This window comes from Lepisosteus platostomus, chromosome 11, assembly GCF_059453375.1.
Source record: "Lepisosteus platostomus isolate fLepPlt1 chromosome 11, fLepPlt1.hap1, whole genome shotgun sequence".
Taxonomy (NCBI): domain Eukaryota; kingdom Metazoa; phylum Chordata; class Actinopteri; order Semionotiformes; family Lepisosteidae; genus Lepisosteus; species Lepisosteus platostomus.
The window spans coordinates 4577693-4605447 of NC_142621.1; the positions used below are offsets into that span (position 1 = coordinate 4577693).

Below are 27755 nucleotides of genomic sequence, written 5' to 3' on the forward strand. Positions count from 1 at the left end.
ACAGTTATTCATTGATATGCAGAGACCTAACATGTTCTTGGCCCTCAGAAGAATACTAAGGATGTACTGTGTTGGAGAAAAAAATATCTTTGAAGCTGCTTTACTGAACATTAATTACAATCTTTACTATATACTTGTTAAACGCCATGTTATTCTCTGAAGCACAGGAGCAGGGGCTTTCAAACATTTCCAAGTTATGTGATTTTTTTTCTTGCAAAAGTCCCTTTCTCATGCTTGATTCGGGGGAGATGAAGGTGAACTGTGAATATCTTTTAAATTTTAATACCCCACATTCCTTTCTGCATAATAGAAACAATATTCTCCTTTTATTAAACTGTTGAAGCCCATATAAAGTCCTTTATTGGAGTGCTCAGTCCTGAGCCCTGAGGACATGAGAGCCAGCTTGAATAACAGAGCCCTGATTACAGCATTTCTCTTTATGAACAAATATCACAGCTGGGTCATTTATTAGACATTGGATTTTGCAGATATTTCCATATAAAAGCTGGCCGGCATTCTAGGGACTGAGGTAAACGTGCAGATGTTGTTTTTTTGTAAAAAAACACTGTACCCTATAAATTACATCAAAATAATAGAACACAGGTTCCCCAAAATAAAAGCTTTTCTGTGCTCAACTTACGCCACCTGGGGTGAGTTATAGTCAGACCAAGCGAGTTGCTGCAGTTGAAAAGCAAGGTCAGCACAGTGAGAAGGGGAGAGACTTGAGTGGCTGCGCTGGTTCTGATGTGTCTCCCGGAGCACAGTGCACCTCACTCACAGTAGACGGCAAACACAGTGACCACGCAGAAGAGGGTGGGGTTCTCGTAAGTGCAGGAAGCAAAGCTGTCAGAGTGGGGGTCCCAGAGGCAGCGACTGGCCACCACCGCGTCCTCCCGGGCTTTCTTGCCCACGGTGACCACGCACACCAGCTTGTAGCGCCGGGGGCACACTGCCCTCACCAGCCCTCTGACCTCCTCGCTCAGCTCCTGGGCCAGCCCGGTGCACGGCCCGGCCTCGTAGGAGACTCCCTCCAGCCTCGACGCCAGGAAGCTCTTCACCAGCTGCTGGACCTTGGCGCAGGAGAACTTCTCCTGCGGCCTGGAGGATGTGGAGGGGACCTAGGCAGGCATCACAAGTGGGGAAAGCCGGGAATTACGTGTTGTTTTAGACCCTGATTGAATGCACATGAACCCAGAACTATTCAGTATAACACAAGTGAATATTTAGAATACTATTGTCTTAAGAAAAGCCAGATTCTGAGGTTATCGACTCTCTGGTAGATGCTCACTTACTGCCACAGTTAAAAGTGCCACAATGGTATTCTAAACTTTACAACCTGTATTCTACCAGCCTGCAGTGAGTCTCCGCACTTTGTTCAATTTGTCGTTTTCTTCTTGGGCTGCATTGTAGTCACAAAAAAGTGCCAAAGTGTGGATTAGTAAAAGCTATTCAAAAATGCTTTTTTTTTTAAACTGAAGGTTTCCAGCTTAAACCTAATTGTGAGTGGTATATACCACCCTCACCAGCTGAACGGTTTTCTGAGTAGTAATTAAGACTCATTTTGAGAAAGCCTCACGTACACAGGAACATTTGTCTAAATCAATGGAAACAGGCAAGCAAGGTTCTCAGGAATGCTTTGAGTAAGGACATCCATAAAAGACAGATTTTAACATTTTGGAGTTATTTAAATAAACGGTAGTACCGTCTTATTTTCTATTTATTTTCTTAATTCCATGATATCATATTTCTGTGTTTGGTATTTTAGATTTTCTAGACCAGATACTGATACTTCATATGTCTACTCCCGCAGGCTGGCCACAGTATAACATACCAGATCTAATCTAAATGAGTCACAACCACAATAACCATCAGAAAACTAGCATCCTTCCATTTTGCATTATTCATTAATAATTATTCTCATGTGACATCTTTGGATGAATAGGCCTCTGCTACTTACGAAAATAAATCTAAATTTCGCTCATGAATGCTTTTTACCACTGGTAATTTGCATTAACATTTCATGTCAGTGGATCAATGTGCAGTAAGTGCTCCAACTGTTTCCTAAGGATTTCAAATCTTTTATTTGTGAATTTAATGAAAAGCGCTATGATTTGTGCAGAAATATATACTAATTAAAATTCAATAAAAACATGAGTGTTTTGCATTTTTAGCTCCCTGGACACATGCAATCATTTTATTTACATTTTTAATAGTGAGCAGATAGGTTCCAGGAGTATTGCTGATTGTTTCAGTAGTATTATTCCCTGGGACAATAAGTACTGAGCTAATGGTATGTGATCTTATAAAGGGTCTGGCTTCTGCGACTTACTCAGTGCACTGGGCCCTATAAAACTCAAAGTCTGGCACTTGATTCGTGTCAAAATGGCTGAAATTAGTTAAGCATATGCATGAGAAGCTGACCAGAAAGACATGGTAAGACCATGCCCTGCTTGGTTTGTTTTGGCATAGTTGGATGTGACCTGTTGTCTGTGTATGAAGTTACCAGGAGAAACAGATTCCGAGATGAATGAAGACAACCACAAGGAAACTGCCTTGTTTTTGGACAGGTCACGTCTTGGAAGGCAAAGGGTCGCCACGCCATCTCGGAACCCTCGCTTTTGACTCCAGCACCTGAGAAACTATTTTCGGATTGTGCTGGCTACGGTTACCATAGCTCTATATCTGCATGTAAGTAATCTTCATGCTTTGACACCCATTCAGGGGTAAAACCGACAGCTGAGAGTCGTGGGGTGTTTTGTTTATCGATGAATGCTGTTTCGGAGACCTGCCACAGGACACACAGTGAGCCTTATGTTGACTGTATTGTTTAAGATGGAATGTCTGACAATGTGGGGAGAATTCTCCTGTAACACTAAAATCACCTTTGGTGAGGATTAAGGGTAACCTTACTGCTTTGGAGGTACATTGATAAAGTCTTTGAGCCAACAGCTTATCTGGTCCTGTAAACCAATCAGCACGTATTGATATTTCACCAAGACAGTGCAAGATAATACAGTGCTGAGATTACAAGGGCACGTCTTACAGAAGAGCATGCATTAGTGCTGCCCGGATTGTTATTGCTCAGGGAAGCCTCACCCAAGACCCAAAACGTTCTAATACAGTATGTTAGTATGTTACATTTAATCATTTTCAGGATTGATTGATTTGTATTTGTGTTCACATTTCCAAATATGTGATTAAGTCCATTAGACCTTGGTGTTGCATTTTTTCCTCTGTCCCTATTTAATACTCTACCATATACATTACAAGTTACATGTTAATCACATACCATTTCTAATAATATGATATATTATATTAATTATATACTAAAAATAAAACAATTGTTTTTACAATTAATTGTAAAATATTTTACAATGATAAAAGAAGATGTGATTATTGTAATCGGGTTCTTTTTCACGCAGAGAATCAGAAGCCGTCCAGTGTGATGGTCCCCCCAGGTCTCTTTCCCAGACGGTGATATTTACCATGTCATCCACAATCGCCACCGGCTTCTGCAAGTGGAGCCCTGGGGTTCTCTTTGCGGCTATTTTTAAAACAGTGCGTTCCTGATTGTCAAGGGTGAGAAAAAGATAAATCAGAAAAATGCGACTCCACGTAGCGATATCTATGTAGAGATTCTTGTGATGAAACTAGTGTTTTCGGTGGGTTCTTGGGCAATCGAACTAGCAGTCCTTCACAGCTCTGGATGCAGCGAATAAGAAAATAAAGAACCCAGCACACAAGACAGAGGGCACCCTAGCAGAACTCCTACTCCAGAAACCAGCTCGCCCAAAGGGGCTCCCCACTTACAGAGCAGCTGGAGAGGAGAGGGGGGGGTGCAAACTACTGCCAACTGAGACAAAGCCTTTTCTTCCTGAAAGAAGCACAAGCTCGTGTGCCATCTTGTACTCATCAGTGTCCCACACATCCAGTTCTGGGCACACAGTTAAACAGTTAAAGCCAGAGGGTTATAATTTTTACTCCTGGCGTCTGAGAATGTATTTTTTCACGACGTCTAGGAAATAACATAGTAATAACAGAACATCAGAGCACTTACTGATGCGTTTGCCCCCCTTTCCCCCTGTGGACTAGAAGAATGAGCAGGAAATAAATGTAATGTTTATATCTACATTTGAGCAGGGACACATCTCCTTATCTACATATGAGCAGGGAGCTGCACTAGTGCTCTTTACCTTCAGACCCTTGGTAAATCTCTGGGCTGCCAGCAGTCCTTTGAGGCTGATGGCTCCATTGTTTCTGGGGTTCACCTGTGCAGCTCTGGATGTCCTGCGGCTCAGCTGGGGGTCCCCTTGGGTGGGGCTCTGTTCCAGAAACAGAAAGACAGAGTGAGCAGCAACTGAGCCAAATGAAAAGATTCTGCAATGCCTTTTGTAACATTCAGAATGCAATCGATATATGTGCAATTTTTAAAAAATCAAAAATATATACTGTATGACAAAGCCGTCACAAACCAGAGTAAGACTCTGACAGCTGTGAAACCAAAGCCAAGCAGAAGTACATAAATGCAAATCAATTCTTTCTGTGTTTTTTTTTCAAATTGTGAACATATCAGATTAAGAAATCTGTTATGCTGCAGGATCCATTTTTTTTCAGGTCAAGGAGTCAAATTTGAGACTATGCTGGGGTGAAAACCAATAGACTTTCGGTCTATGTTTCCAAAACAGTGAACTTTCAACAGTGTTTCCACATTCCTGTGAATATAAATCGGAGAAATGTTCATATTTCAGAGTACGTATTTTCATATGTTGATAGAAATCCATGAGACAGTAAGATTGCTTATACCTTTCACTCAATGCAATAATTGCTGAGTATTTCAACAGAAATTTGTATTGCAAATGTTGATTTGTGTAAAGTTGATAGAATAGATGAGAAATAGATTTGAAGTGATACAGCAATTTTATACCTGAAACGATGGCAGTTTTCTGCAGTTGCTACATGTTGCTGTTGTGGGGTGGGAGCAGACAGTGAAATGGGCAGTTCCCCAGTAATTTTACCTCTTTGAGAGTGCCAGTGCCTCTGTCCCTGGTTTCCTGGGCTGGTGCCCTGAGCATAACTTTGCCGCTTCTTAAAAGCATCTGTTCCTTTGAATTGTTCATTCCTAAACAAAAGATTTTAAGTTCTGCCAATAGAAGTTAGTTCTTTTGTTGAAAGATCAAGCAGTGGTACAATCGACAGACAACAAAAACTGAAATATCTCCACTGGATACAGATGAACCCATTAGTGCCAGCATTTTAATTCAGAAACGCCCCCAGCCTAGACAGCTTCATCATTAACTACATCTTCAATAAAGACAAGTGAGCCAGATACAGAGGTTGATCATGCCCAAGCCGTGAGATTACCAGGCTTCAGAATTTGCTTGGAAGGACTTGATGAGACAAAGACAAACCTTAACCAATGGGCACTGTAGTACAGTTTACATTAATGTAAATCTCACATATATATATATACAATGAAGTAAGCTGCTTGTTTACAAGTTTCTGCTAAGCATGATAATAATTACAAAACCATGGTTCTTTATCCCATGGCAATGAGTAACATAATACCTTCCAGTCTCCCATAAAAAAAACTACCAAAGAGCTTTGTAAAGGACAAAAAGATAATAAGTAACTAATTCTTGGTCCTGTTTTACAAGTTCTTTACTCAAATGAAGAGAGCCTAATGACTTATTAATTTTCAAATTAAACAAATATTTATTGTGGCATTTAAGTTTTTATTTTAGAAAAGCACTGCCTACCTGCACCCTTGCGCCTGGGCTGCTGTTAGTGCAGTAATGACTGCTGTGTTGTTTGTGCCTTCGTCCTGTGTCCTGGACTCCTTGCATGCTTGTGTTCTCCTGGGTTGCTACTTCTGTAATTATTCAACTTGACCTTGTTGCCTTGCCAGGATTATGTCTTAGTAAACAATGAAAATACTTATCGGGTAAGTCAACATGGGAACGTACACAGGCCAGGAGGGAATGGGTAAAGGTTAGATTTTTTATTTGTAAAATACAAATACCAATACCAACAAAAACAAAATGCATAGTTGCAATATTGCATTTCAGGGTTTTTGGCATTATTAATACACAAAGCTTCATAATCCGGTTTGATTATCTGTCATGCCAACCTACGAATTAAATTCCTCAGCTTAAGTGTTCAGGCATTTAGTCAAGTCCTTCGTAAACACACTGAACACCCTAGAGTCGCCAGTACGAGTCTGTTTGTACTGTATGCAGAAGCCTCCTTTTCTACTCTTGGAAACTGAGATGAAAATCCAGTACATAGGAATATAATACTAACACAGTGAAGGCAAGCAGATTCGGAAAGAACCGAAGAATTGTCGGAAATTCAAATCTCATCAGTTTTTGCAAGCGTGTCTCATACCCAGGAATGCAGTCTACAGAACCTTTGGGGCTGAACTTCTTCAAGCAGAGCTACTGCTTAGTAAGCACTAAACCCCATGTGCTATTGATGTAGAAGTAAAGTTCTCATTCTGCAATACTCTTTTAATAATTCATTCATAACAGGTGGGACTGTGTAAGAAATGAGATCACAGAGGCCTGCGTGAAATATTACAGCACTTTGCTCATTTAGATGCAAGAAAATAAATTATTAATGAAAAATAAGTCTTTCCATAATAAATGTTTTATCCTTATTTCACTTGCATCTTTGCTTCAGGTTATGAAATTGGTTGTTTTAATTTGAAACAGCGTTAATGGATGCCTACTACTGGGATTCACATTTCTAAGTCTTGGAAATTTGGGATGATCTTGCATATCCATAGATTTCAGTGAAAGAGTCTCTCAACCCAGCCTTACACACTGAGATAGCTAAGCCCCGATACTGTAGCAAAGTGCTTGCATATGTTAGCTGTCTCGATGGTACCCATGCAACCCGCTCACAACACAGTTTATGTGGCAAAGGGGGATGAAAATGGCTATGAAAAAGGAACCAATGCACAGTCGGTGTATTGCGGATAACTATCCTATTGAAACGGTCTTCCAAATTTTTGTATTCATTCACAGGCTGAAATTCAGTGTCCAATCGCCCAGTGCTTCTGGATCACTGTGTTCTTAGATGTTAAAAATGCTCAGTTATACCTGTGAACATGTATCACATGGTTCTGATAAAACTGGACATTGACCCAGCAGAGGCAGAACATCACCAAAAAGAGGCTGTAGTACAGAACGGAGTGATTTCAAGTGAACGGCCTCAGCCATTAAGCTCATGTCCTTAAGCTTCTTCTCGCCAGCTTGATTTGAAGAGTTTGTGTACAATGGTGGCAGTTTGGCTCCGAGCCACCACCACACAACCATCAAGCAGCCGGCCAGCTGACCCTGTGGGACCATTTGCCTGCTGCTTGCTGGCTGTGGGAGGGAGCTCATTCAACAACCATCTGAGGCCCCGGTGAGACAAAGAGCAGACTTGTCTTGCTCTGCACCACAGAAGACCTGTGTCAACCCATTGTCACATCTATAAAACATTTATCCCTTTCCTCTAAACAGAGTGTACCAACACGGCTTCTGGAACTGTGTAAATCACAAGGACATTTGATACAGACCATTAAAATTTAGTGTAGGAGGCAAGGGTAATATCAGATTCCCAATTCAAACCAGCAATTAATTATTCATCACACTGTTAATTCTACAACCCTGTGCTTCATCCTATAACTATTGACTTCAATGTTACTGCTCTCCTTACTCTAAGGATATAGCTATTGTGCTAAGTGCGTGAAAAAATGTCATTTAGGATTGCTGTCCTCATTCCATTCCTCTCTGCAATCAACCAGGCTGTGCCAAAAAAAGGTAAGACTTTTTTCTTCACGATTTTCTCACTGCTCAATGAATGGAGGTCTGTCAGAACACTTGCCATGAGAGGGAAAGGATTTTTAAGTAGTGCCTTAACAATTAAATTCTGGTCCGACTAAAGAAATTGCCTTTATTTATACTGTAATCAAGAATTTCTGTTTTTGGCAGTAAAGGGTTTACTAACTGCATAAGGTACTTGATTTTAGGGGTTATGAATGGAGGTTTTGAAATAAGATGTTTAATTAAATGTAGTTACCACACTCTACATTAAAAAAAACATAGAAACAGTCTTTTCTTTCTCACTTTGCTCCAGTACAAACTTCTGTGTGTCTCAGACAACTACACTTGCCTCTTTCGTTCAATGAATTATACTTGTTTGTTTAAGAGGAAAATAAAATCTGTTATCTTTACAGGGGCTGATGACTTTGTATAATGATGAGATTGGGAGGGAATGGAATTGGAGTGGAAATATTTCACATTTAGTGACTTATTTCTTTACAATTACTTGGTTCAATTACCAGAATAACCAGATAGACAACAAAGATTCACAAATTGCCTCAATATAAAAGGGAGTTAATTAAAGAAATGTGATAACTAGGGAGATAAACTGTAAGGAGTCAATATTCTTCAGTATATATAGTATATACTGTATATAGTATATATATGTTCGTTCAGTTGAATTCAGGCTGTCCTGAATTCAAGTTCCATCCTGGAATTCAGTTTAGAAACCTTCACTTGACACAACCTGCTATGAACTTTAAAAAAAAGTGTTCAACAATTGGCTGGTTAGCATGTTCCACACTCCCACAAACCTCTGAGACCTGCCCCAACCCTGAAAACCTACCGCAAAGTTTTGTAAATAGAAGCTCTTAATTGAAGTTGGGGAGGAATAATGAAAAACAAGACAATCTCACCCAGCTGTTCAAAATCACAAACCTTCCTGATGTACGTCTCACACAAACAACCTCTTTTTTCACATTTGGTCTCGTGCGTCCTACCTCCATCCCATCTCCACCTGTACAGCTGCCTCCTAGTCACCTCTCACTCTGCAGTCCAGAACGTTTCATTCTTAAAGTACTCCGACTCACAAAGCGTCTGATTTTTGCATGCCATTATTCACTGTGAAAAGGGCAGAGCAGTGCACATATCAGATCAGTCATAAAAAGACATATTTCATCACCTAGATAAGGCTTTTTCTAAGAATCTGGATGTGCCATAAGCACTAAACAACTGGAAAAGGCAATCATGTATAAACAGTTTCTTGTTGTCAAATAATTATACATTTGCATCTGTTTTACAAAACCACAGCTCCTTTTCCCTGAAAGTAAACCTTTCCCATTTTTAATCTTGTGTAATAATGTTGAATCTTTGCACTGTGCAGCGTAAGCAGCACTTTGCTTAAGAAGTAAAATGTTTTTGTAACTGTATAGGTAAATCCATGAATACATTCACGTGGGTTACTATAGCATATGTCCTTTTTTGCTTTCGCATTTTCCTGAACAGGACAAACATTTCAGTTAATGTGTTCCATAGGCAGGCAAAGGCAAGTCACACCGTTCATGAAAAGGGTCAAAATGACCGAAACACCCAGTGCTGCATATATTTCGAGTTCACTAATCATTTACAGCTGGGAGAGGTCCTAGCTGGTTTATGTTCAGTGAGCATTGGCACTTCATTGTAATGTGCTACAAAGCCATGATGAGTATCCCCCCCTTTTTGCTAACACACAGATCTGAGCCCTGCTAACACGCGGGCAACCACATGCTGACATTGCTCTATTAAACTGAAAGCCAGCCAAACCGAACTCAGCTGCAAACCGTGTGATGTCACACGGGCCATGTTCACACACTTCGGCTCCCTCTGAGAAAAAACACTTCCCGCCAGTTCTTTCAATGGGTACGATGCAAAAATGGAATTCGGATCTGGATCTGTCTCAAGTAACGTCTGTCGAAATGACAGCTCGATTGCATTACTTCATAGAAGCACTGGAATAATGCTTCTTAGATTTCCGAAACTGTCGGCCAATTTACAGCCACAGCTACTGCAATGCAATTCATTATTTATTCATGGTTAATCTGCCCCAGGGGTGAAGTGTGGCGGCATTCTCTCCGCGCCGAACGGCAACATATCGAGCCCCAACTTCCCGGGGCTGTACCCCTGCGACACCGAGTGCGTCTGGCTCATCGTGGTGGCAGAGGGCTCTTCCGTCCTGCTGACGTTTCACCACTTCGAGCTGGAGTACCACGCCGACTGTGCCTACGACTACGTGCAGATTTACAACGGGGCCTCCCAGGACCAAGGCAACCTCCTGGGGACGTTCTGTGGGGAGAACCCCCCTCCGCCGTTCACCTCGGCCTGGCACGTCATGTCCATCGTCTTCCGCTCGGATAGACACGTGGCACACAGCGGCTTCTCTGTGGGATACAGGAAAGGTAAGCGAAGGTGTGACAGGAATTAATCAATCCTTTCATTGGCTGATTGCTCAGGTTGCACGTTCTTCCCTGCAATCGATCGATTAGTTGGTTGCTTGGTTGACAGTTAATGAAGGAGGCCATTTTACAAAGGTAAAAGCCTGCTCATGGCCTAAGTAAAACGTAACTAAGTGTTGGTTGTAATGTTTTGTTTAAAGCCCACACAAGACATACCCAGATCTGGCCGGGATACTGTCCCATATCTTTTATCGTTTTCAGGGTCAAATTGGTGTACAGGTGTAGCTCACAGTAAAGTACAGCCTTTTGTTTATTCGGTACTTCTTTCAATGACTTATACACTCTGACCTTGACACTAAAATTAAAGCATTAATAAGTGATGAATAAAAGTAGCCATACCAAGAGTGCAGTATTGAGGCTCGCCATTCTTTAGGGCTTCAGGCGGCATTGTACAACTCAAGAAACCAGGGTTTGCATCCCGTGAAACACTACTCTCATGGTGAATATCCACCGAATTATTTTTTTGCCCTTTTAAGAATATTAGGCTTTTGCAGTCTCGGGCAGGAAGTGTAAAGCACACGATAGCTTCTGCTCTTACATGTTCTTAACATTTCAGCCAATTCTGGGCTGCAGGGGAGCAGGAGCAACAAGTGCAAGGCGGGGTCACACCCTGGATAGGATACCTCCCCATTAGAGGACACACTGACACAGACACACATGCACCAGGGCCACCTTTTCCAGGAGTCACTTAACCTGCCAGCATGTTTCTGGACTGCGGGAGGGAGCCTGGGCACAGAATCACATGAAAGGACAATGAATTCACTCCTAGATACACACCTAGTGTTCTCCTCTTGTATCGTATTATTGAAGCACTTGTCGGTAAAGAGGCTGCACACACAGTCACCCTCCTCTGCTGGCAACTCTTGGCAGATGTGTGTGGCGGAGTGCTCACGGGGCTGTCCGGCACCATATCCAGCCCCGACTACCCCGACAGCTACCCCAACAACGCCGAGTGCTCCTGGACGGTCCACGTCTCCAACCGCACGGTGGTCAGCCTGGTCTTCCTCGACTTCCAGCTGGAGAACAACGAGCAGTGCGAGTTCGACTACGTGGCCGTGTTCGACGGCCCCACCGCGAGGCACAGGCCGCTCGGCAACTACTGCGGCAGCGAGACCCCCCCCAGCGCCGTGTCCAGCTCCAACCGGCTGCTGGTGGTCTTCCGATCGGACTTCAACATCGGAGGCCGGGGCTTCAAAGCGTACTACTACTCCGGTGAGTCAGGAGCGGGCCCGCGGGACACAGGGGGAGTTCGCACCTGCTGGTTTGAGGTGTGGGGGCTTGCGTAGGTGTCGCGCAAGGCGCAGCCGTGCGGAGTTTGATTCCCGAGGCTTGCTTTGCTTTTCGACAAGTCGGCGGACAGATAACTAGTGCAGAGGCCGAGGCAGCGCTGAAACGGCTTTTTGCAGGACTCCATCAAGGTGGAGAGGTGGAGACCCTTGCTGTGCCAGACCCGTCTTACTTCTGACCGGTGGACAGCCCATCAATCACTCATCTTGCTTTCCTCCTCTGTACAAGTTTGATTGTGTTTACTGTTTCAAATCCCCCGATCTTTTTTGGGGGGAGGGAGGGTTTTTTTTTCAGAATAGAAGAAATAAAGACAGAACAATCCCACGTTTCAACCTCCACCTAACCCCCCCCCCCCATCAGTGGCACCTCCATCGACCTCTGTCCCTCCTAAAGCACCCCTGAAATAAGCTCAGGGTCCAAACAGCAGTGAGCTCCTCATGGAGAATCCAGTCTTACCAGGGGAGGGAGTGGGAGGGTCCTACTCTAGTGCCAACATCTTTTTTTACTGCAGATCTTCATGGCCCACAAGGGGAATTTCACCATGGATCTGCCCCAACCAAACTGTCCTCCTCTCGTTTGAGACCTGTCTTCTGTTCATGTGGCTGTCGCAGAGGACCCGAGAAGCTGACAGTTTAACAACTGAATGGTAGTGCAACCCGACACACCTCTTTCCTCTTTCTGGCCTAGGGTACCGAGTGCTCAAGACGCATTGATGTGAAGTGGTGTTGGTGTTGTGTTTTGCACACAAGAGGGGACACCAACGTGGGAGAGCAGGAGCTCTGTAGCACCAGGAGAGGAAATGCAGAGGCTTCCACTCTGGAGCCAACATCTGTTCACCTGCGGTGTCTTTATTATGTCCAAACACAGGGGAATGCCAGCAGATCTTCACAGCCATAAAGGGGAATTTCAGCAGCCCCCAGTATCCCGACATCTACCCCAACAACATCAACTGCCACTGGACGGTGAGTCTGGCCGCGGGGTACCGGGTCAAGCTGTACGCCGCGGACATGGAGCTGGAGGACAGGAACAGCCTCACGGACGCCTGCGACTACGACTCCCTGGCTGTTCACGACGGGAGCAGCCAACGGGACCCCCTGCTGGGGAGGTGGTGCGGGTCCGAAATGCCGCCCCCCCTGCTTTCCAAAAGCAACAAGCTCCTCGTCGTCCTGAACACTGACCGGAACGCGGCTTACAGGGGCTTCTCCCTCTCCTACATAGGTGGTGAGTCTCAGTAAAAGACATCCGGGGGGCCGAATAGGCAGGGGCCAGTCTGCGCTTTGAAGGGTATTTGCCGCCTGGTAGGGTATTGGGGTTCTAATTCTATATATTGCTTTCAAGCTGAATAGCTGCGAAAGCAGAGTAAAAATACACATCAACCTTTTCAGATATGATAAGCCTCAGATGAGCCACTTCTAAAACTTGGTGACAATAAAAGAAACTGCTTGACCAGGACTGCTGTTCAAATGGAGCTCCAGGTATGCACGACATATACCCAAATCAGGACTTTATTTTCCTAAAGACCTTTTGCGTCTTGTGACTGTAGAGCAGAGAAGCATCCTGAGGCTGACTGCACGCCTTCTAGAGCTGTGCCTGACTGCTGCCCGTGTGTTTCTGTGTGTCCAAGTGGTCCCGGTCAACGTGAGCTGCAGCAGGACTGACTTCCAAATCCAGATTTCCCAGCAGGCCCTGCCCCAGCTAGACCGCTACAGTGTGTATCTGGGGAACCCCAGCTGTGCCGCGCAGATGACAGCAACCACCTTCAAAATTATAGCCAGGTTTGTCACCTGCGGCACAGAGTCTCAGGTGAGTCCTTGGTGTTTACCCACCTGCTGAGTGGTGCTTCCTCTTTCCAGTATCAGTGCCAGGACACACTCTTGGCTTCAACACAAACACCGTGTTCATAAGTGGATTAGAGTCATTCATTTTCAGTTAGAATCTTTCTAAAGATTCTAAAGAATACAGTGTTATTTAACAACATGCCAATGTTGTTGTACAATAACAATTTCATTGTAAAGGCCAAACTGCAGGTGATAATTGAAATGTTGCTATACTTCAATGTCAATAACTATATTTTATCACTTAGTTTTCGGGTTTCACCCAAACGCTTGCAGCTCCCAGTAGTTCTAAAATATCAAAATGGTCTCATCCTTCCGGGAAACAATTGCACCTTAATTATATCTAAACTGGTGGTGGGACGCAAAGCAAAACAGGTTTCCTGGGACTAAATTCTCCCTCCACTGCTGTATTCTACACTGGTATTGTTGAATTTGTACAGGTTCTTGCTGTGGCATCCTCCTGTCTGAACAACCAGAACCGAAAGGCACATAAATTAACGTCTTGCGTTCTCTTGTTTCAAAGCTGCAAGAGGAAAAGCGTCCTCTCAGTTGTCACCACAGCAGCATAATGGCACCTCTGTTGTCGCCTCTGAATAACAGAACCTGAGTCGAACTGCTTGCACATTTGGTTTCTCGCAAAGGTTTTTTGAAAAAAAAAAACTACAAATTTTACCACACGTTGGAGCTCCAGAACGCACGTTCTCCACAGCTTATAAACAAGTAGAGTTACTTGTATACTACAGACTAGATAAGGGATGAGGCACATATTCAGTCATTTCCCAGCTTCTCTCACCTTGGTTCTCTGACTAATGTTTTGATAGCCAAGGACACTTGTTCCTGCTCTCCGGCTTCTTACCTGACTGCTTTCTTCATCCTCACACAAGTCGTTCATTTCCACCACATAGTCTGAGCTCACCCTCCGACTTCCCTACACCTCTTACTAACCCAGCACGACGCAGCTCTCCCAGTGGAGTGAAGCAGTGCTGGTGCTGTCCCATCTGTTGCAGAGGAGAAGGAATGTCACGGTGATGGTGAATACCCTGTACGTTGACTTCTCCGACGGCCAGCAGGAGAACATCCAGGAGTACGAGGTGCAGTGTGAACCCCGACACAAGGAGGCCTCCATAAATCTCATCTCTGGAGATGACCGATATCGGCTGAACCAGCTGACCGAGAGGACGGACACAAATACCGAGGACGCCGACTCCTCTAACGCAGACGTCCGGGGACAGGACACCAGCGACATTGTCTTCATCAGCATCTGTGTACTAGCTGGTATCCTAATGCTGATTGCGATTATTGGTCTAGTGCTTCTTTAACTGCGCAGTGCAAAAAGGGACAGAGACTTCCACTCTACGGTTTAATTAACTCATTACAGCATAGATTACGAAATGTAATAAATCCAAATAGAAATTACTAAAACACATAGTTAAAAAAATATATTGCTGCCCTAAATAAGGGGCACAGGAGCAAGCAAAGGCCAAAACATTCATCGGAACTCTTCATATTCCTGTAATATTAAAAAGTAATATTTATATATGTGAGGACTCTGATTTCTCTGTGCATTTGGAAAAAGTTTTCAAGAGAACATTTTAGATGGACTTTCGTTAATGTTCTGCTTTCACCTCACGTTCCTCTTTAAAACGCGAACAGATTGAATTTGCAAGTATTCAGAACCACTGGGGCTGAATTTGTATTTTTAACTAAGCTGATCCTTCCTGTCTCCACAGAACCACGAATCCCATTTAATGATACCTTTGAAAGGTCAGAGTATCAATCAAACTTATAATTGTGGGAACCATGTGGTGTGTCGTTTTCTAGATCGTCTATTCAGTACACATAGAACTTTCTGTGAGCATACATTAAGGTAATACAACAGATCTCAGACCAACCAAGTCTTGAATGCATTAATGACAAAATGTAGTAGCATTTGTGGACCCAGAAATGAAACAGCAAGGACACGCTGAATACAGCCTTTGTTCATTCGTCCAGTTAATCAAAGCTTGTTAGGTTCAAAAGTATAGCAACAGCAGGCAATTTTGTTCTTGGTATCCTAGTAATTGAGACACTGATGCTTACCAGTGCAGTTCACCTAAATTGGAAGAGCCTGTGATCCCTAGCGTGATCAAAGTTCTAAGTTAATTTTATTGAGAAATCTGGAGTTGAAAATCAATATACATTACATGTGTCTGGCATTTTAAATAAGAAAATGAAAAAAGTCACTACCCAAGGCTCATTGTAGTAGTGATTTAAGGACAGAAAGACTATATGTAGACCCATGCATTCTATTTTCTCTTTCCTCACTGTGACTCCCAAACGGTGCTGCTTTGCCTTTAAAGAATTCTGGTATTTCACAGAGTCTTAAGTTTATAACAGTGGTAGAGTGCTGAGATATTGTCCCTTTACATTAATGTACTATCAGTCACTGCCACGGCATGTGACTACACGCCTAACACCAATGACAAACCAAACATTCCGTATCAGGGACTAGGCTTGGATTATGGTGGGGTTTGAACTATATACTGTGGCACAAAAGTAACACAACATGGAAAGTCTACCAGATCTTACTAAACAACGTGAACCTAGAGATAAGACTGCATTTCACAAAACGGAGGTTCAAATAAAGATCGAGGAATCGTTTTCAGTTTGAAACATGACAATGTTGGTATCAGGTGTGACGTCACAACACATGAATCCTGGCAAGAACGATGCACGAGCCTGATCAGGCTGTGGCCAGACTGCAGTGGGATGTTTTGCCCTTTTTCCTGTGCCTGTAGCCAACTCGTATGTTAACTGGTTTCAGTGGTTTCCCATTTGAAGGTTTGGGCAAGCTGGCAGCACAGATGTCCTTTTGGAGAAAAAGTTGCCTGTGGCCAGTCCTGGACATTTTTCTTTCTTGCAGTCGTGACATTGTAATCCTAGCATGTGCGATTTTGCATTGTCTTGCTGGAAAACTGGTACTTCCTGGTTAGCTAGCAGGAATCGAAAAACAGTTGGCCCAAGGACTTCGTCACAGTACTACAGGGCAGTAAAGATGCCCCATATCTGCACCACAGGGCAGTGTTAAAGAAAGAACGTTTCTTCCCAAACGTAAAACCTTCTTTACAAGATTGTGAGAGTTTTTTTTGTAACGTGGTGATCAAAATGATATTGATGCCCTGGTATCGATTCAGGAAACAGTTAGCTGAAGCCTTAAAGTAAAATTCTTTATTAACGGGATAAAAAAATCAGTTTTCAACCAAATTTACCCTGGTGTGCGTATCTGTGTCTGTGTGCGTCCAGCGATGGACTGGTGACCCATCCGGGGTGTATCCTGCCTCGCGCCCATTGCTTGTGGAGACAGGCTCCGGCTATCCCACAAGCCTGTGCTGGATCAAGTGGTGAGAAAGTGGCTGGATGGGATAGGATCGAACAGAGAAGACTATGAGGTGTTTGACTATAAAGTAGACTTCAAAGGCACAAAGTCACAAAGTCAACCCAGTGGACTCAACAAATCAGAGGACATATTAGGAAACCGTGGGGAAGCGCATGTAAATCTCCCCCCCAAAAAAGGAAGCACTATATAACAAACTGTTGCAGAGTGTGGAACAAGCATCCCAGCCATGTTGATCACTTGGATTCCTTCAAGAAAGGGGTGGATGGGTTCTAGGATCAATTAGCTACTAACAAATAGGCAAAATATCCTCCTCTCATGTTCTTCAATGACTCTATTCACTGGGGCATGGGTTTCGGGCAGTCTTTCTTCCAACTTCCAGCTGACCATTCCTTATTATACAAGACTATGCATGTCCGGCAGACGTTAAAAATTGTTACATTGCATGAAATAAAACGGAAACTAAGACGTACACGTGATCTGTGTTTCCATTTGTCAAACCTGAAGTCTTTGTCGCGCATTTGCGTGGGAAATAGCGCCACCTAGTGGCTAATCCCACAGCGGCACTTCAATCTCATTCGGGAGGTCAACATTGCTACGACGCCCACCTCTTGCATTGCAAGATTGAAAGCTTTAAACTTATAATTGCAGACACTTTAAAAGCTTATCTAGTCCTTTTGCCGACATTTATGGTTTTCAGCACTCAATGTCATAAAACATGCAGCACATGGAAAACACATGGGGGAGATTGTTTAATATTCATTTATTGATGCCATTAATTATAAAAGAAAAGATTAAAAAGCTGCCACATCACTATTTCATACAGTACTGGGGTAAAATAGATCCAGATGCCTGGTGATCGATCTACAGTCCTCCTTTACCAGAAGGGACTTCCCAGAAGCCTCCTTGGCCCCGGCGCTGGCGCGGTTATTTCTTGTGGGCCTTGACAAACTGGTCGACAGGCAGAGCGCCGCCCCTGACCTGCTCGCGCAGCTCCGGCTTGTGCTTCAGGGCGAACACCAGCGCCCTCACGGTGCGCCGGTACGCCCCGCCCGCCAGCCGCGAGCTCTGGTGGAACACCTCCCGCTCCGCGTTGTCCACCAGCCCGTGGTCCGCCTGGGAGAGAGGAAGACCGGAAAGGACGAGGGTGAGGAAGGCTGAGCTCTGCACATCTGGGGCGTTTCCTCGTGCAGAAACGGGCAGGAAAACCGTCTGGCTTTGAATCGCACGGGTGTGAGGACGAGTCATTAAAAATGACCAACACCCTGTGGTTTGTACTGTATATCAGTCATCCACTTGGCTTTGGAGTGGCTTCCAATTAATACGCAATGAAATGACCTTAGACAGTTTTGCTCAGACAAATAAAGGATGGATAATGACAGATGAAGGCTTTAGTGCCTTTTCTACATCAGAAACGTCCTAAACTTGCACCGACCGTTAATTTCTATATTACATACCGTAGCTGGCAACAGGAACGAAATCAAGAGGTACTTCATTATACGAATATTCGTCAGGTTTTGGAGCAAAATGCTCATCCATTCTATTGCAGCACCCTGGAATCTTTCAGAAATGGCCAGACGTGATCATTAGATTGACGTTCTAATTAATGTTCACTGCTACCTCGCGGCTTTGGGGCCCCGGGTTCAATTCCAGAACCACTGACGCCATCTGCGTGGAGTTTGCACGCTCGCCCCGTGTTCACGTGGGTTTCCCCCAGGTGCTCCGGTTTACGCCCACAGTCCAAAGGCATGCTGGTAGGTTAACTGGCTTCTGGGAAAACCGGCCCTAGCATGAGTGCACTAGCATCCTGTCCAGGGTGTATCCTGCCTTGCACCCATTGCTTGCTGGGATAGGCTCAGGCTCCCCTGTAAACTTTAATTGGCAGATGCTGTTAGAAAATGGGCGGCTGGACAAATTTGCAAATGGGCAAGACAGTTGGAATGAGGATGAGGAAGTGCAGGAGCAGACGCCTCTCGCACAGCCACCTTGGAGCCACCAGTTTTTTCAAAACCTCAAGAGGTTCGGGACTAACTGCAGCAGAGGCCCGCATCCGTCCCAGACAGCGCCACCTGCCTGCAGGTGCCGGGGCAGCCACAGGGGGGCGCTATGTCACTGAGAGCCAGGAGAGCCTTGGCTTTCTAATCCCACCCTACCCTTGCTCGCACCTGGACCATTGCTTGGGGATCCCCAGCCACAGCTCGTGACCTGACCCGGGTTCGGACCCGAAACCCAGCTTGCGCTCACCGCCTTCCCTGGTGGCCTAGGGGGTTAGGATTCGGCCACTCTTCCCACCACCACGGCCCGGGTTCGATTCCCGGTCAGGGTAGAGAGCGTGTCCGAGTCTTCCTTTCTTTGATAGCACAAAGTAGAGGTGGCGGCCCAGGTTGCGCTCAGGTAAGAGCCCCTACTGGTCGAGACCACCACCCCGATTGTAAGCTCTGCGGAACGGATGCCAGCAACGACACAAAGCTGACCCACTGCTCTGGCCCTGAACTTGCTGCTCTGCGGGGGTCAGACGGGCGGAAGGGGGTTACCTCCAGGCCCATGGATTCGGCCAGCAGTTTCCGCGCGCTGCTCCTCAGCCCCTCCGTCTGAGCGTCGCAGCGCACCTCTATGGAGGGCTTGTTGGCATTCTCCTCGATGAAGGTCTTCCACTGCGCGTACACGGCGCGGGCCAGCGCGGACACCTCGGGGTCCGGGTGCCTCCGCGTTCTGTTCACGGTGTGGCCTGGGGAGCCCAGGTTTCAAGATCAACACTCGAGGGCGACCATCCCAGCCCACCGCGCGCAACTCACTTTTTTCCCCAAAAAAACTTAACGAGAAACCAATTGTGCAAGCAGTTCGACTCAGGTTCTGTTATTCAGAGGCGACAACGGAGGTGCCGTTATGCTGCTGTGGTGACAACTGAGAGGACGCTTTTCCTCTTGCAGCTTTGAAACAAGAGAACGCAAGACGTTAATTTGTGTGCCTTTCAGTTCAGGTTGTTCAGACAGGAGGTGCAATAAACTTAAGGTAGCCACAGCAAGAACCTGTACAAATTCAACAATACCAGAGTAGAATACAGCAGTGGAGGGAGAATTTAGTCCCAGGAAACCTGTGTTGCTTTGCGTTTGGATTATCTTGGACACCATACTCACATTGACATTGCAATGACTGAGGAGGTTGAAACAGGAAGGTGTGTCAGCTTGAGTTGGTTGCTAAGGAGCTGGGGAAGTTTATTCGATCCACCTTTCAGACTGGAATTAACCTTTACTTGTTCCTGTACACTGCAGTGATTCCCTTGGGTGGACAAGTGCAATACTGACCAAGAGGCTGCTGGGTAACAGCAGAGAAAGCGTCAACAACGCATGAATGAGTACCCGAGAGCACAAGTGGAAACTATAGGCTAGTGTGGAAAATGGAGAACAGGAGGCACTTCTTTACACAAAGGGTGGTGGGAGTGTGGAACAAGCTACTCAGCCATGTTGGCAAAACCAGTGCCCTGGCTTCTTTTAAGAAACAGCTGAGTGAAATCTTCAGATCAATTAGCTACTACCTACCCAAATGGCCCCTAGGTTATAAACGTTGTCATAATTTTATGAGTGGGAACTGAGGAATGAGCCACTGAACTTCTCACCAATTTTGGTTGACTGCAGCACTTCTTTTGAGGGGATCTTCTTGTTGAGCTCTGTCAAGGCCAGTAACAGGTTCTCCTTTGTCTGCTGGGGCAGTTCCAGCATCGCCTTAAACCTCTCGATGTCTTCGATCACCACGACTCTCTGCGGCCACATCAAATGGCATGTTCTCAGTTAGACTGGGCCCTCCTAGCTCTCACGCACTGCTGCAACAGCATTAGGATACAGGTTCTGAAACAGGTTTTCTTCCTGCTGTGCTTTAGCAGTACCTGAGTGCCAAACATATCTGATAAATATTATACTGCCTTTTTGTTAAGGTTAGCGAATTTAAATTAGTCAATAAATCATATGGATCTAGAGTTTGTGATTAAATTAGATGATCTGTAATCTTTATCATTTATGTGATTACCACACGCAACAATATATACAAATATGGATATTGGAGTAGGTTCAGCTGCATGGTACAAATAAATGACTGAAAAGAAGCTCTTGTGTCGTGAAAGCAAGGCTTAAATGAGTAAAAAAGTTTTTTTTTCATCTGTTTCCAAAGAACATCTGTCCTGTCTTGAAATGTCTTGAATATAGAATATAGACAAATAAGTTGGCCATTGGAGTCTTAAGAAATAATCATTTCAACCTTGGGTACAGCATAAAGCTTATTTTTTAATACAGACAGATGAGTTACACTGACCCACCCAGCCTTTTAGATAAGAGTCAAGTTGCACCGGTGTCAAAAGAAAACAGAAAGTAACCAAGAGCTTCATTTACTTACCCTTAGCGACTCTATCGTTGCCTGCCTGTATACTTTTCCTTGGGTTTTCGTTTGTTTTCTGGTTTCGCCACTTGGAAGCTTTATCACAAACTTGTCCATTTCACTAATCCCTTTCTCTTCTTAACAAAACAGATTTCTAATTCTCAAAAAGTGTTGGACTGAATGCATTAAGCTAGTAGCTGTAGCGGACTGGATATATCATTTGTTAAAACATTCAACAGTCCCTGAAACTTAAGTAGGTAGCCCGGATTACAAATAACTGTTTAATTTTCTTTTCATGAAGAATAATTTAAAAATATACTTATTAATAGGCACATAACCCTATCCAGAAATAAAAAGCGAATGCACAGTTTTGCAAGGCGATGATGCTAGTACAATGTCGGCATTATAAAAATGAAAAGAATAAAAAGCCTCTTCATAAACGAACAAAAGATGTACGTTACTCTGCGTGTATCTGTAAATAAACTCGGCACTTACTATACTAGTTCAGTACTTACTATACTACATCGATTTAGACGAAGCCACACTCTAGATCTCGTAAATTTTCATTATTTTCACTTACGACCCAGTAAATTAGATCACCGCCATTTTGGATCTTGTATGAAATCCTGTGTCACTATCTCACTCATAGAATATTTGAGCCAAAATGGCCACCAGTGATGGATTCACGTTCGCAGTGTCACAGACGTGTGTGTGTTTCTCTCTCTCGTCCCCCCCCCCCCAACTCTCGCGATAGTTACCGCGGAGTAGAAGAACGAGGAAGAAGACGCTGTTCTGCCGCTGCGACTGGTGTTTGTTTTTCATAACAAAAATAAAGATGGAGGTGTGGAGGTTATGCGGGTGTGTTTTGAGTTTCTGCTGTTTGCTGCTGTGCACAGCAGCCTCTTCCGACATATTTGATGGAGTCCTGGGGAACACGGCTTCCTGCCATAATACCTGCCAGATGACCTACAGTCTGCACACTTACCCTCGGGTGAGAGCTCCGGGCTCGTTTGTAAACACAGGTCTGAGGAGAGTTAGCGACACTAGGTCTGTCGGTAGTGTTGGTGCAGTAGTTGCTGGGTTTTTTTCCTCCATAAGATACATATGTATTGATCTTGTTTGCCCGATTACCTTGACAATATGCGCGCTGATCACGTTACCTGCAGTGTCACTTTACCGTCGTGAGCCGGGAGTGGAGAGGATTATGTCTAAAGTGCGCTTTATTTTCTGTGTATGCGAACTGCCTTGTGGCTTGTAGGAGGAAGAGCTGTACGCCTGCCAGAGGGGCTGCCGGCTGTTTTCAATTTGCCAGTTCGTGAGCGACGGAGAGGATCTGAACCAAACCAAGTCGGAGTGCGACTCGGGTGAGCCTGTCCTTGCAGAATTCATCTGTGGGGCGCTTCACTTTCCTTTGCGGAGTCACAACTCACAATTCCTTTCATACACGTCGGGGGGGGAAAGTTCCCCTCAGGAGTTCAGCAAGCAGTGCTGCCGTGATTTGAGTCACGCAGATTTTCATTTCCATGCAATGCAAGTCCCCGCAATGAAAGTGTTCCCGTCGCCAGTGGAATCACTAACGGGATCAAAGAAAATCATACAATGTTTCTGAAGAGGGAGGTGACGCTGTTTGATTGCCTTTATGTCATGCTTTGTGCAGACTGCACTTTGCATGTGTCTAGTGCTGTACATTCTCCGTCTGTCTGTAACATTTTGCAAATCCTGTTCTCTCCCAGCCTGCCGTGAAGCCTACAGCCAGTCTGATGAGCAGTATGCCTGCAGCCTGGGCTGTCAGAGTCAGCTGCCCTTTGCTGAGCAGAGACAGGAGCAGGTAAGGTCACGTAGTGGCGTGTTGTTGCTGGGCTGGACCTGAGACCCTTAGACAAGAATTTCATTATCTGCAGGCTTGAAAAGCAATGAAGTTCACTAGGAGACTGGAGAACCTTTGTCCTGTTCTTGGGGGGGGCAGCTGTCTTCCCCTCCCACTTGAGTTTGTTTTAGGTAACCAAATGTAAACCACCCACTTCTAAATGTCCAGAAGGTGGCAGTTTATAGCAAACCAGACTTGGGTCATGTTTGTATAGGGCGTAACACGCCGGGCAGGTAACGGCGGCCCGTGTTGATTCAGTGGTGTGACTTTCAGAACACGCGATCCTGCTGCAGGTGATCACCTCGCTTAGCAGTGCTCCCTGGAGAGAGAGAGAGCTTGTGGACGTTTCCGTGCGATCGAATAGGACAAGCAGGTGTCATGGCGCGCCTTCCTGTTTCCTGGCGCTGCTTAACCCCTTGCCCTCTTCCTCCTCCAGCTGATGGCGATGGTGCCCAAGATTCACCTCCTGTACCCCCTGGCCCTGGTGAGGGGGTTCTGGAATGAGATGATGAGTTCTGCCCACAACTTCATCACTTCAACCTGGACCTTCTACCTCCAGGCTGACAATGGGAAGGTGGTCATATTTCAGGTACATCACCGTGTGACTTGCAGTCAAGACCACATATGGATTTTGCTTGATTTTTTTTTGCAGGCTTCGAAAGAAACTTAGCGACCGTTTAATGATGTTATCAGGAAAATTAATCTTTCCTTGTTATGAGGTACATTGATGTTTTGTGGCGCAGGCATCCCAGAGATCAATGCGTCGCGCTCTTCAGCTTTTGTCATTAACAATAAGGGGGGTTCTGCTGTGAAAGTCTCATGATAGTAGAGTACTGCAACACCTTCTTGCTTTGCACCAGGTTGCAGATCCTGTCTCATACCTTCTCTGTCCTTGTCGGGACAAACACGTGCCTGTTCATCTTCTGAGCCCTTAGTGCCGCAAGTAGACCCAGCCCATTCCTCGGACATTCAGCGTAGCTCAGGTCTGGCGACTTGGACATCTCCTGTAGAACTGTCACAATCTCGTCTCGCATGAAAGCCCTTCTTAAAGGAGCAGCGTGAGGACGTGTGTTGTCCTGCTGAAATATTGTCATGTCAGGATGAGGTCCCAGGACATAGTCAGTGTAACACCATGCAGCTGGTTTTCCTCAGTTACAGTGTCCTACAGTTAGAGAACCGCAGTGACTGGACACACCTGTCCAGACTGCCTCACTTGACCTTCCACATCTTTTGGACATGGCATTTAGCGTATCGACCAGCGTGCCTGTTCCACAGTTGCTGATATCCCTCAGAACAGTTGAGACAGAACAAGATTTGTTTTTTATTTTCAGCAGGATAGACGTTCAGCAGGTTAAATGTCAACACCAAAACTTTGTTTTCTGACTATGCGAAAATGATCAATTGATCAAAATGTTTAGTAAGTGTCCAAGATCATTATACTTTATTGTTCTAAAAACAACATATAATAGCGATACATTTCTTTTGATTCTCAACATATGGAGAACTTTAAGTTATGAAAATGTAGTAGGAGAAGAACAAAATTAACACAGGGCTTTATGAGAAGGAAAAGAGATTTTTACTCAAATGAAAGATTGCTGATGGCACCAAAGCTTGAAGAAGGTTTTGGGTTTCAGGATTTTTTATGAACTGAGCATGTTTCACTTTTCCTCTTGTTTCAGTCTGAGCCTCAGATCCAGTTTATTCCTGAGTTTGAACCACAGAATGATGACCTGAGGGAACCCACTCTGGCAAAGAGCTCTTGTGAGTCTTTAATGTCTTTTTTTTTCCCTGAGAGGTTTTCCTTTTCATACTTTGTGCAGTTCTGTTACCATATTCTTTATGGGAACTCCCAAGTGGCTGATGTGATAGCTGAGCTGATCCAAATGCTGGAGGTGCTCTATGATCCAGCTGTTATGGGTTCGAATGTGGTCCAGGATGCCAGCTGACAGTGACTGGGATTCCCTAGGCAGAGGTGCACAGCTGGCTGAGCACAGTCAAGGACAGGGAGGGACTACTTGGCCCAGGCACTGTCAGCTCCCTGCAGTCTCTGAAACCTCCCAGGCACTGGCTTGCTTGTGTTGTTATCGGAGAGGGACACGCCTCTCCTCCAGTCAGTCCGTCAGTGAATCCGTCAGCCCTGTACAGTTTTCCTGTACAGGGCTGTCAAAAGGTGAGGGGTTTGAAGGCAGGTGGGTTTAGGGAATATGTCTACACTTAATCAGGTGATCTGGATGCAGACTTTATGGCTGATGGCCAGGACATTGGAAGCAGTGAGAGGTTCCAAATTGGGTGCACAGATGATAAAATAGTTGTGGAAAAAGCATATGTCTGGAGGTGTATGTATACATATAATTTCTCCAAATGTACAGAAGTAAATAGGTTGATATATAATTATTAGACATTTACTAGTCAATAAACCCGCTTTTTTACAACTTAATACAGTTTCTCTGTTTTCTTTCTTGGTTGTTTTCTTAACTTCAACAGATCGGAGCCTGGACAGGCCAGTCTTCTTAGATTCCAACAAGGGCTATGCGCCTGAACGTGAAAGTCATATGTACCTGGATAAGAACGATGTTGTGGAGGACTACAGCTTATTCAGTTGTCTCTCAAGGTGGGCGTTACAGAGAGTTCGCAATTGAAAGATGTGCTTTTATACGTACCTTCAGTAGGAGGAATGTCGACAAATCAGATTTGCACAACATTTACGCACGCCGGGGATGAAGTGGTTTCATTGTGTAGTTGTAATTCAGTTCGTTTCCTGCTAGAAGAACAGGAAAGGGTTCGGGCTGCAGGTGTTTCCAAACGGTGTGGGGTGTCATGCGTTGTCACTGGGTGGGGGGGGTTGTGGTATTGATCTATGAACTGCCTGTGTGATGCTTGTGCCCGTTCAGGAACCCGTGGCTGCCTGGCTGGATCCTGACTACCACGTTAGTCCTGTCGGTACTGGTGCTGATCTGGATTTGCTGTGCCACTGTGGCGACTGCTGTGGACCAGTATGTGCCAGCTGAGGTAGGGTATTTAAGTTGACTCTTCCCCATCTTGGGTAGTTTTGGTGGCCTTTGGAGATAGTTGTCAGTTGCAGCTATATAACAAGAGTTCTTTGATGCTAAGTAGAGCCTAGATATAGTTTCTGTCTAATGTAGATGATAGCTGCACGACCTGTAGTGTTAATTCAGGGCTGTGGGTTAATATATTAAAGTGATATACTCTATTATTCAGGTGCCTCTTTTTTGTCTAGGAGGACAATTCTTCATATATCTTCAATATTTCTTTAGTAACTGTTAAGCGAAGAATAAAATGAACAAATAATAGGGATGCTGCTTCTTGTTTTGTAATGCTTTTAAAAGTGCTCTGGCGTGATTTTTTTTTTCTCCAAATTAATCTGGATTAAAATAAGAATCACGAATGTCGTTGACTTACAAGAAGAAAAGAACGGTGTTTTTAACATGAGTCGATGTCATTCTGTTGACTCCCAGAGCAGGCAGTTTAATAAGTGGGTCAGTAGAAACTAAACCTTGCCTGTCCATGTTAATTCCAGAAACTAAGCATATATGGAGATATGGACTACATCAAGGACCAGAAGTTAACTCCTTACTCTCCATCCTCGCTGGTGATCATCAGTTCTAAGGCTGAAGAAGAAGCGGGACCACTACCATCAAAAGTCAACCTGAACCATTCTAGCGTTTAGGAGTTAAAGGCCTTCAGCAAGCAGGAATAACTGAATAACGAGCCGACTATAATACAAGTCTTACTCATAGACTTTTGTTTTTTAAATGCAGGGGCTTGTTTCACCTTTCAAATTGTAAATGCCTGGCTTCACTGTTGTTGTGCATAATCCTATTTTTGTCTTTTTTTTTTTCTTTTAAGTTTCCCAACAGTAGAGAGGGTATCAATTGTCTTTGGCTCTACGAAAATATTGCACTTTTTCTGGCATTACTCTACCAAAAAAAGAGCCCTTGAAGGATTTGGTCTTTCACGGCATGTACCAGGCCATTTTTGGTGTCTTTTAAAATGATAATGTACTAAATTATTAATCGTCTCAAACCCTTTGATAATTGGGGTGGAGGGGCAGGTTCTTTGCAATAGTTGTTAATCGTGTCCGACTGAAATGTTTGGGCTTGAAAACTTTGATTCATGTGAGTAGGTGGTACCAGTATTTACTTGAGATTAAGTTCTCATACTTTTTTGTTTATCGTCATTCTGTTATTTAAGGAAAAGCTCCAAGCAAAAAAGTGCTGAAATAGACTTATAGCAACAGAAAGCTAGCACAATGTTATGACTACTGTTCGGGGTCCCTATCTAGGTAGTACTTTAAAATCTGTACATGGGCAGTCACCTTTTTGATCCCAGTTTGTATTGCATTTTCCCTCTAGTACTCATTTTTAAGAAAGATGCTGTCTTTCAGAAAACAAAATAAAGGTTTGGGAGTTGAAATACCTTTTAAAGCGTTTTGTTTTTTCTCATCTTTGCACAAAGAGTTTAGTCAAAAGTCTAGAAGGACATTCAAATCGGTAAACATTAAATGTCTAGATTAATATTCTGATTGGAGTCAAATGTGTTGAATGTTTTAAACAAGGATCCTAAGTACTTGTAAAACCTTATAGTAAGCCTGACTGGTGTCCTGATGTGTCTTTGTCTTGGGTTTTCAACTGTTGGAGTTCTGACTTGTTTTTAGAAAAGTTAAAATTCAGAAGATAACTGTAAAAAGGAAAAAAAATGTTTACTACA

The 27755-nt window shown here is 44.3% G+C and overlaps 4 protein-coding genes across 8 annotated transcripts; 2 read left to right on the top strand and 2 right to left on the bottom strand.

Moving 5' to 3' along the window:
* Nucleotides 1-342: 342 nt before the first annotated feature.
* LOC148651822 (dynein light chain Tctex-type 5-B-like) lies at nucleotides 343-10224 on the bottom strand. Of its 3 annotated transcripts, XM_088598029.1 has the most exons (7): nucleotides 10158-10224; nucleotides 8807-8927; nucleotides 5757-5913; nucleotides 5016-5140; nucleotides 4194-4322; nucleotides 3486-3566; nucleotides 343-1118 (listed from the first exon to the last, which is right to left on the bottom strand). In XM_088598029.1, the coding sequence occupies exons 4-7, from the start codon at nucleotides 5115-5117 to the stop codon at nucleotides 771-773; spliced, it is 660 nt and encodes a 219-aa protein (XP_088454155.1). In that variant the 5' UTR covers nucleotides 5118-5140; nucleotides 5757-5913; nucleotides 8807-8927; nucleotides 10158-10224; the 3' UTR covers nucleotides 343-770. The 3 variants fall into 3 exon arrangements, with proteins under 3 accessions (XP_088454155.1, XP_088454156.1, XP_088454154.1); XM_088598030.1 differs by lacking the exon at nucleotides 10158-10224 and having other exon boundaries at nucleotides 5016-5119; nucleotides 8807-9898; XM_088598028.1 differs by lacking the exons at nucleotides 8807-8927; nucleotides 10158-10224 and having other exon boundaries at nucleotides 5757-7503.
* Nucleotides 7739-14954, top strand: cdcp2 (CUB domain containing protein 2). Its single transcript, XM_088598037.1, has 6 exons — nucleotides 7739-7805; nucleotides 9893-10240; nucleotides 11168-11509; nucleotides 12452-12805; nucleotides 13209-13387; nucleotides 14427-14954. The coding sequence occupies exons 1-6, from the start codon at nucleotides 7739-7741 to the stop codon at nucleotides 14736-14738; spliced, it is 1602 nt and encodes a 533-aa protein (XP_088454163.1). The 3' UTR covers nucleotides 14739-14954.
* A 2584-nt stretch (nucleotides 14955-17538) lies between these two features.
* On the bottom strand, nucleotides 17539-21897 carry tceanc2 (transcription elongation factor A (SII) N-terminal and central domain containing 2). 3 transcript variants are annotated; one of them, XM_088598035.1, is made up of 4 exons: nucleotides 21179-21897; nucleotides 20409-20609; nucleotides 19327-19520; nucleotides 17539-17908 (listed from the first exon to the last, which is right to left on the bottom strand). In XM_088598035.1, the coding sequence occupies exons 2-4, from the start codon at nucleotides 20560-20562 to the stop codon at nucleotides 17720-17722; spliced, it is 537 nt and encodes a 178-aa protein (XP_088454161.1). In that variant the 5' UTR covers nucleotides 20563-20609; nucleotides 21179-21897; the 3' UTR covers nucleotides 17539-17719. The 3 variants fall into 3 exon arrangements, with proteins under 3 accessions (XP_088454161.1, XP_088454162.1, XP_088454160.1); XM_088598036.1 differs by having other exon boundaries at nucleotides 20409-20612; XM_088598034.1 differs by having other exon boundaries at nucleotides 20409-20550; nucleotides 21179-21886.
* An 8-nt stretch (nucleotides 21898-21905) lies between these two features.
* tmem59 (transmembrane protein 59) lies at nucleotides 21906-27465 on the top strand. The gene is made up of 8 exons (XM_088598024.1): nucleotides 21906-22151; nucleotides 22419-22524; nucleotides 22894-22988; nucleotides 23464-23616; nucleotides 24707-24788; nucleotides 25512-25638; nucleotides 25919-26036; nucleotides 26566-27465. The coding sequence occupies exons 1-8, from the start codon at nucleotides 21996-21998 to the stop codon at nucleotides 26713-26715; spliced, it is 987 nt and encodes a 328-aa protein (XP_088454150.1). The 5' UTR covers nucleotides 21906-21995; the 3' UTR covers nucleotides 26716-27465.
* Nucleotides 27466-27755: the final 290 nt, after the last annotated feature.

Bases quoted from the DNA above. Each gene is read 5' to 3' on its own strand.
- LOC148651822 (XM_088598029.1), bottom strand. From the start codon at position 5,117: ATGAACAATTCAAAGGAACAGATGCTTTTAAGAAGCGGCAAAGTTATG. The intron at 4,323-5,015 runs GTAAAATTACTG...TTTCTGGAACAG, and splicing joins GCACTGGCACTCTCAAAGAG to AGCCCCACCCAAGGGGACCC. The intron at 3,567-4,193 runs GTAAAGAGCACT...CTTGACAATCAG, and splicing joins GATTTACCAAGGGTCTGAAG to GAACGCACTGTTTTAAAAAT.
- cdcp2 (XM_088598037.1), top strand. From the start codon at position 7,739: ATGTCATTTAGGATTGCTGTCCTCATTCCATTCCTCTCTGCAATCAAC. The intron at 7,806-9,892 runs GTAAGACTTTTT...AATCTGCCCCAG, and splicing joins CCAGGCTGTGCCAAAAAAAG to GGGTGAAGTGTGGCGGCATT. The intron at 13,388-14,426 runs GTGAGTCCTTGG...CATCTGTTGCAG, and splicing joins CCTGCGGCACAGAGTCTCAG to AGGAGAAGGAATGTCACGGT.
- tceanc2 (XM_088598034.1), bottom strand. From the start codon at position 21,277: ATGGACAAGTTTGTGATAAAGCTTCCAAGTGGCGAAACCAGAAAACAA. The intron at 20,551-21,178 runs GTAAGTAAATGA...ATGTGGCCGCAG, and splicing joins CAACGATAGAGTCGCTAAGG to AGAGTCGTGGTGATCGAAGA. The intron at 19,521-20,408 runs GTGAGAAGTTCA...TGGGCTCCCCAG, and splicing joins GCTGCAGTCAACCAAAATTG to GCCACACCGTGAACAGAACG.
- tmem59 (XM_088598024.1), top strand. From the start codon at position 21,996: ATGGAGGTGTGGAGGTTATGCGGGTGTGTTTTGAGTTTCTGCTGTTTG. The intron at 23,617-24,706 runs GTACATCACCGT...CTCTTGTTTCAG, and splicing joins GGAAGGTGGTCATATTTCAG to TCTGAGCCTCAGATCCAGTT. The intron at 24,789-25,511 runs GTGAGTCTTTAA...TAACTTCAACAG, and splicing joins CACTCTGGCAAAGAGCTCTT to ATCGGAGCCTGGACAGGCCA.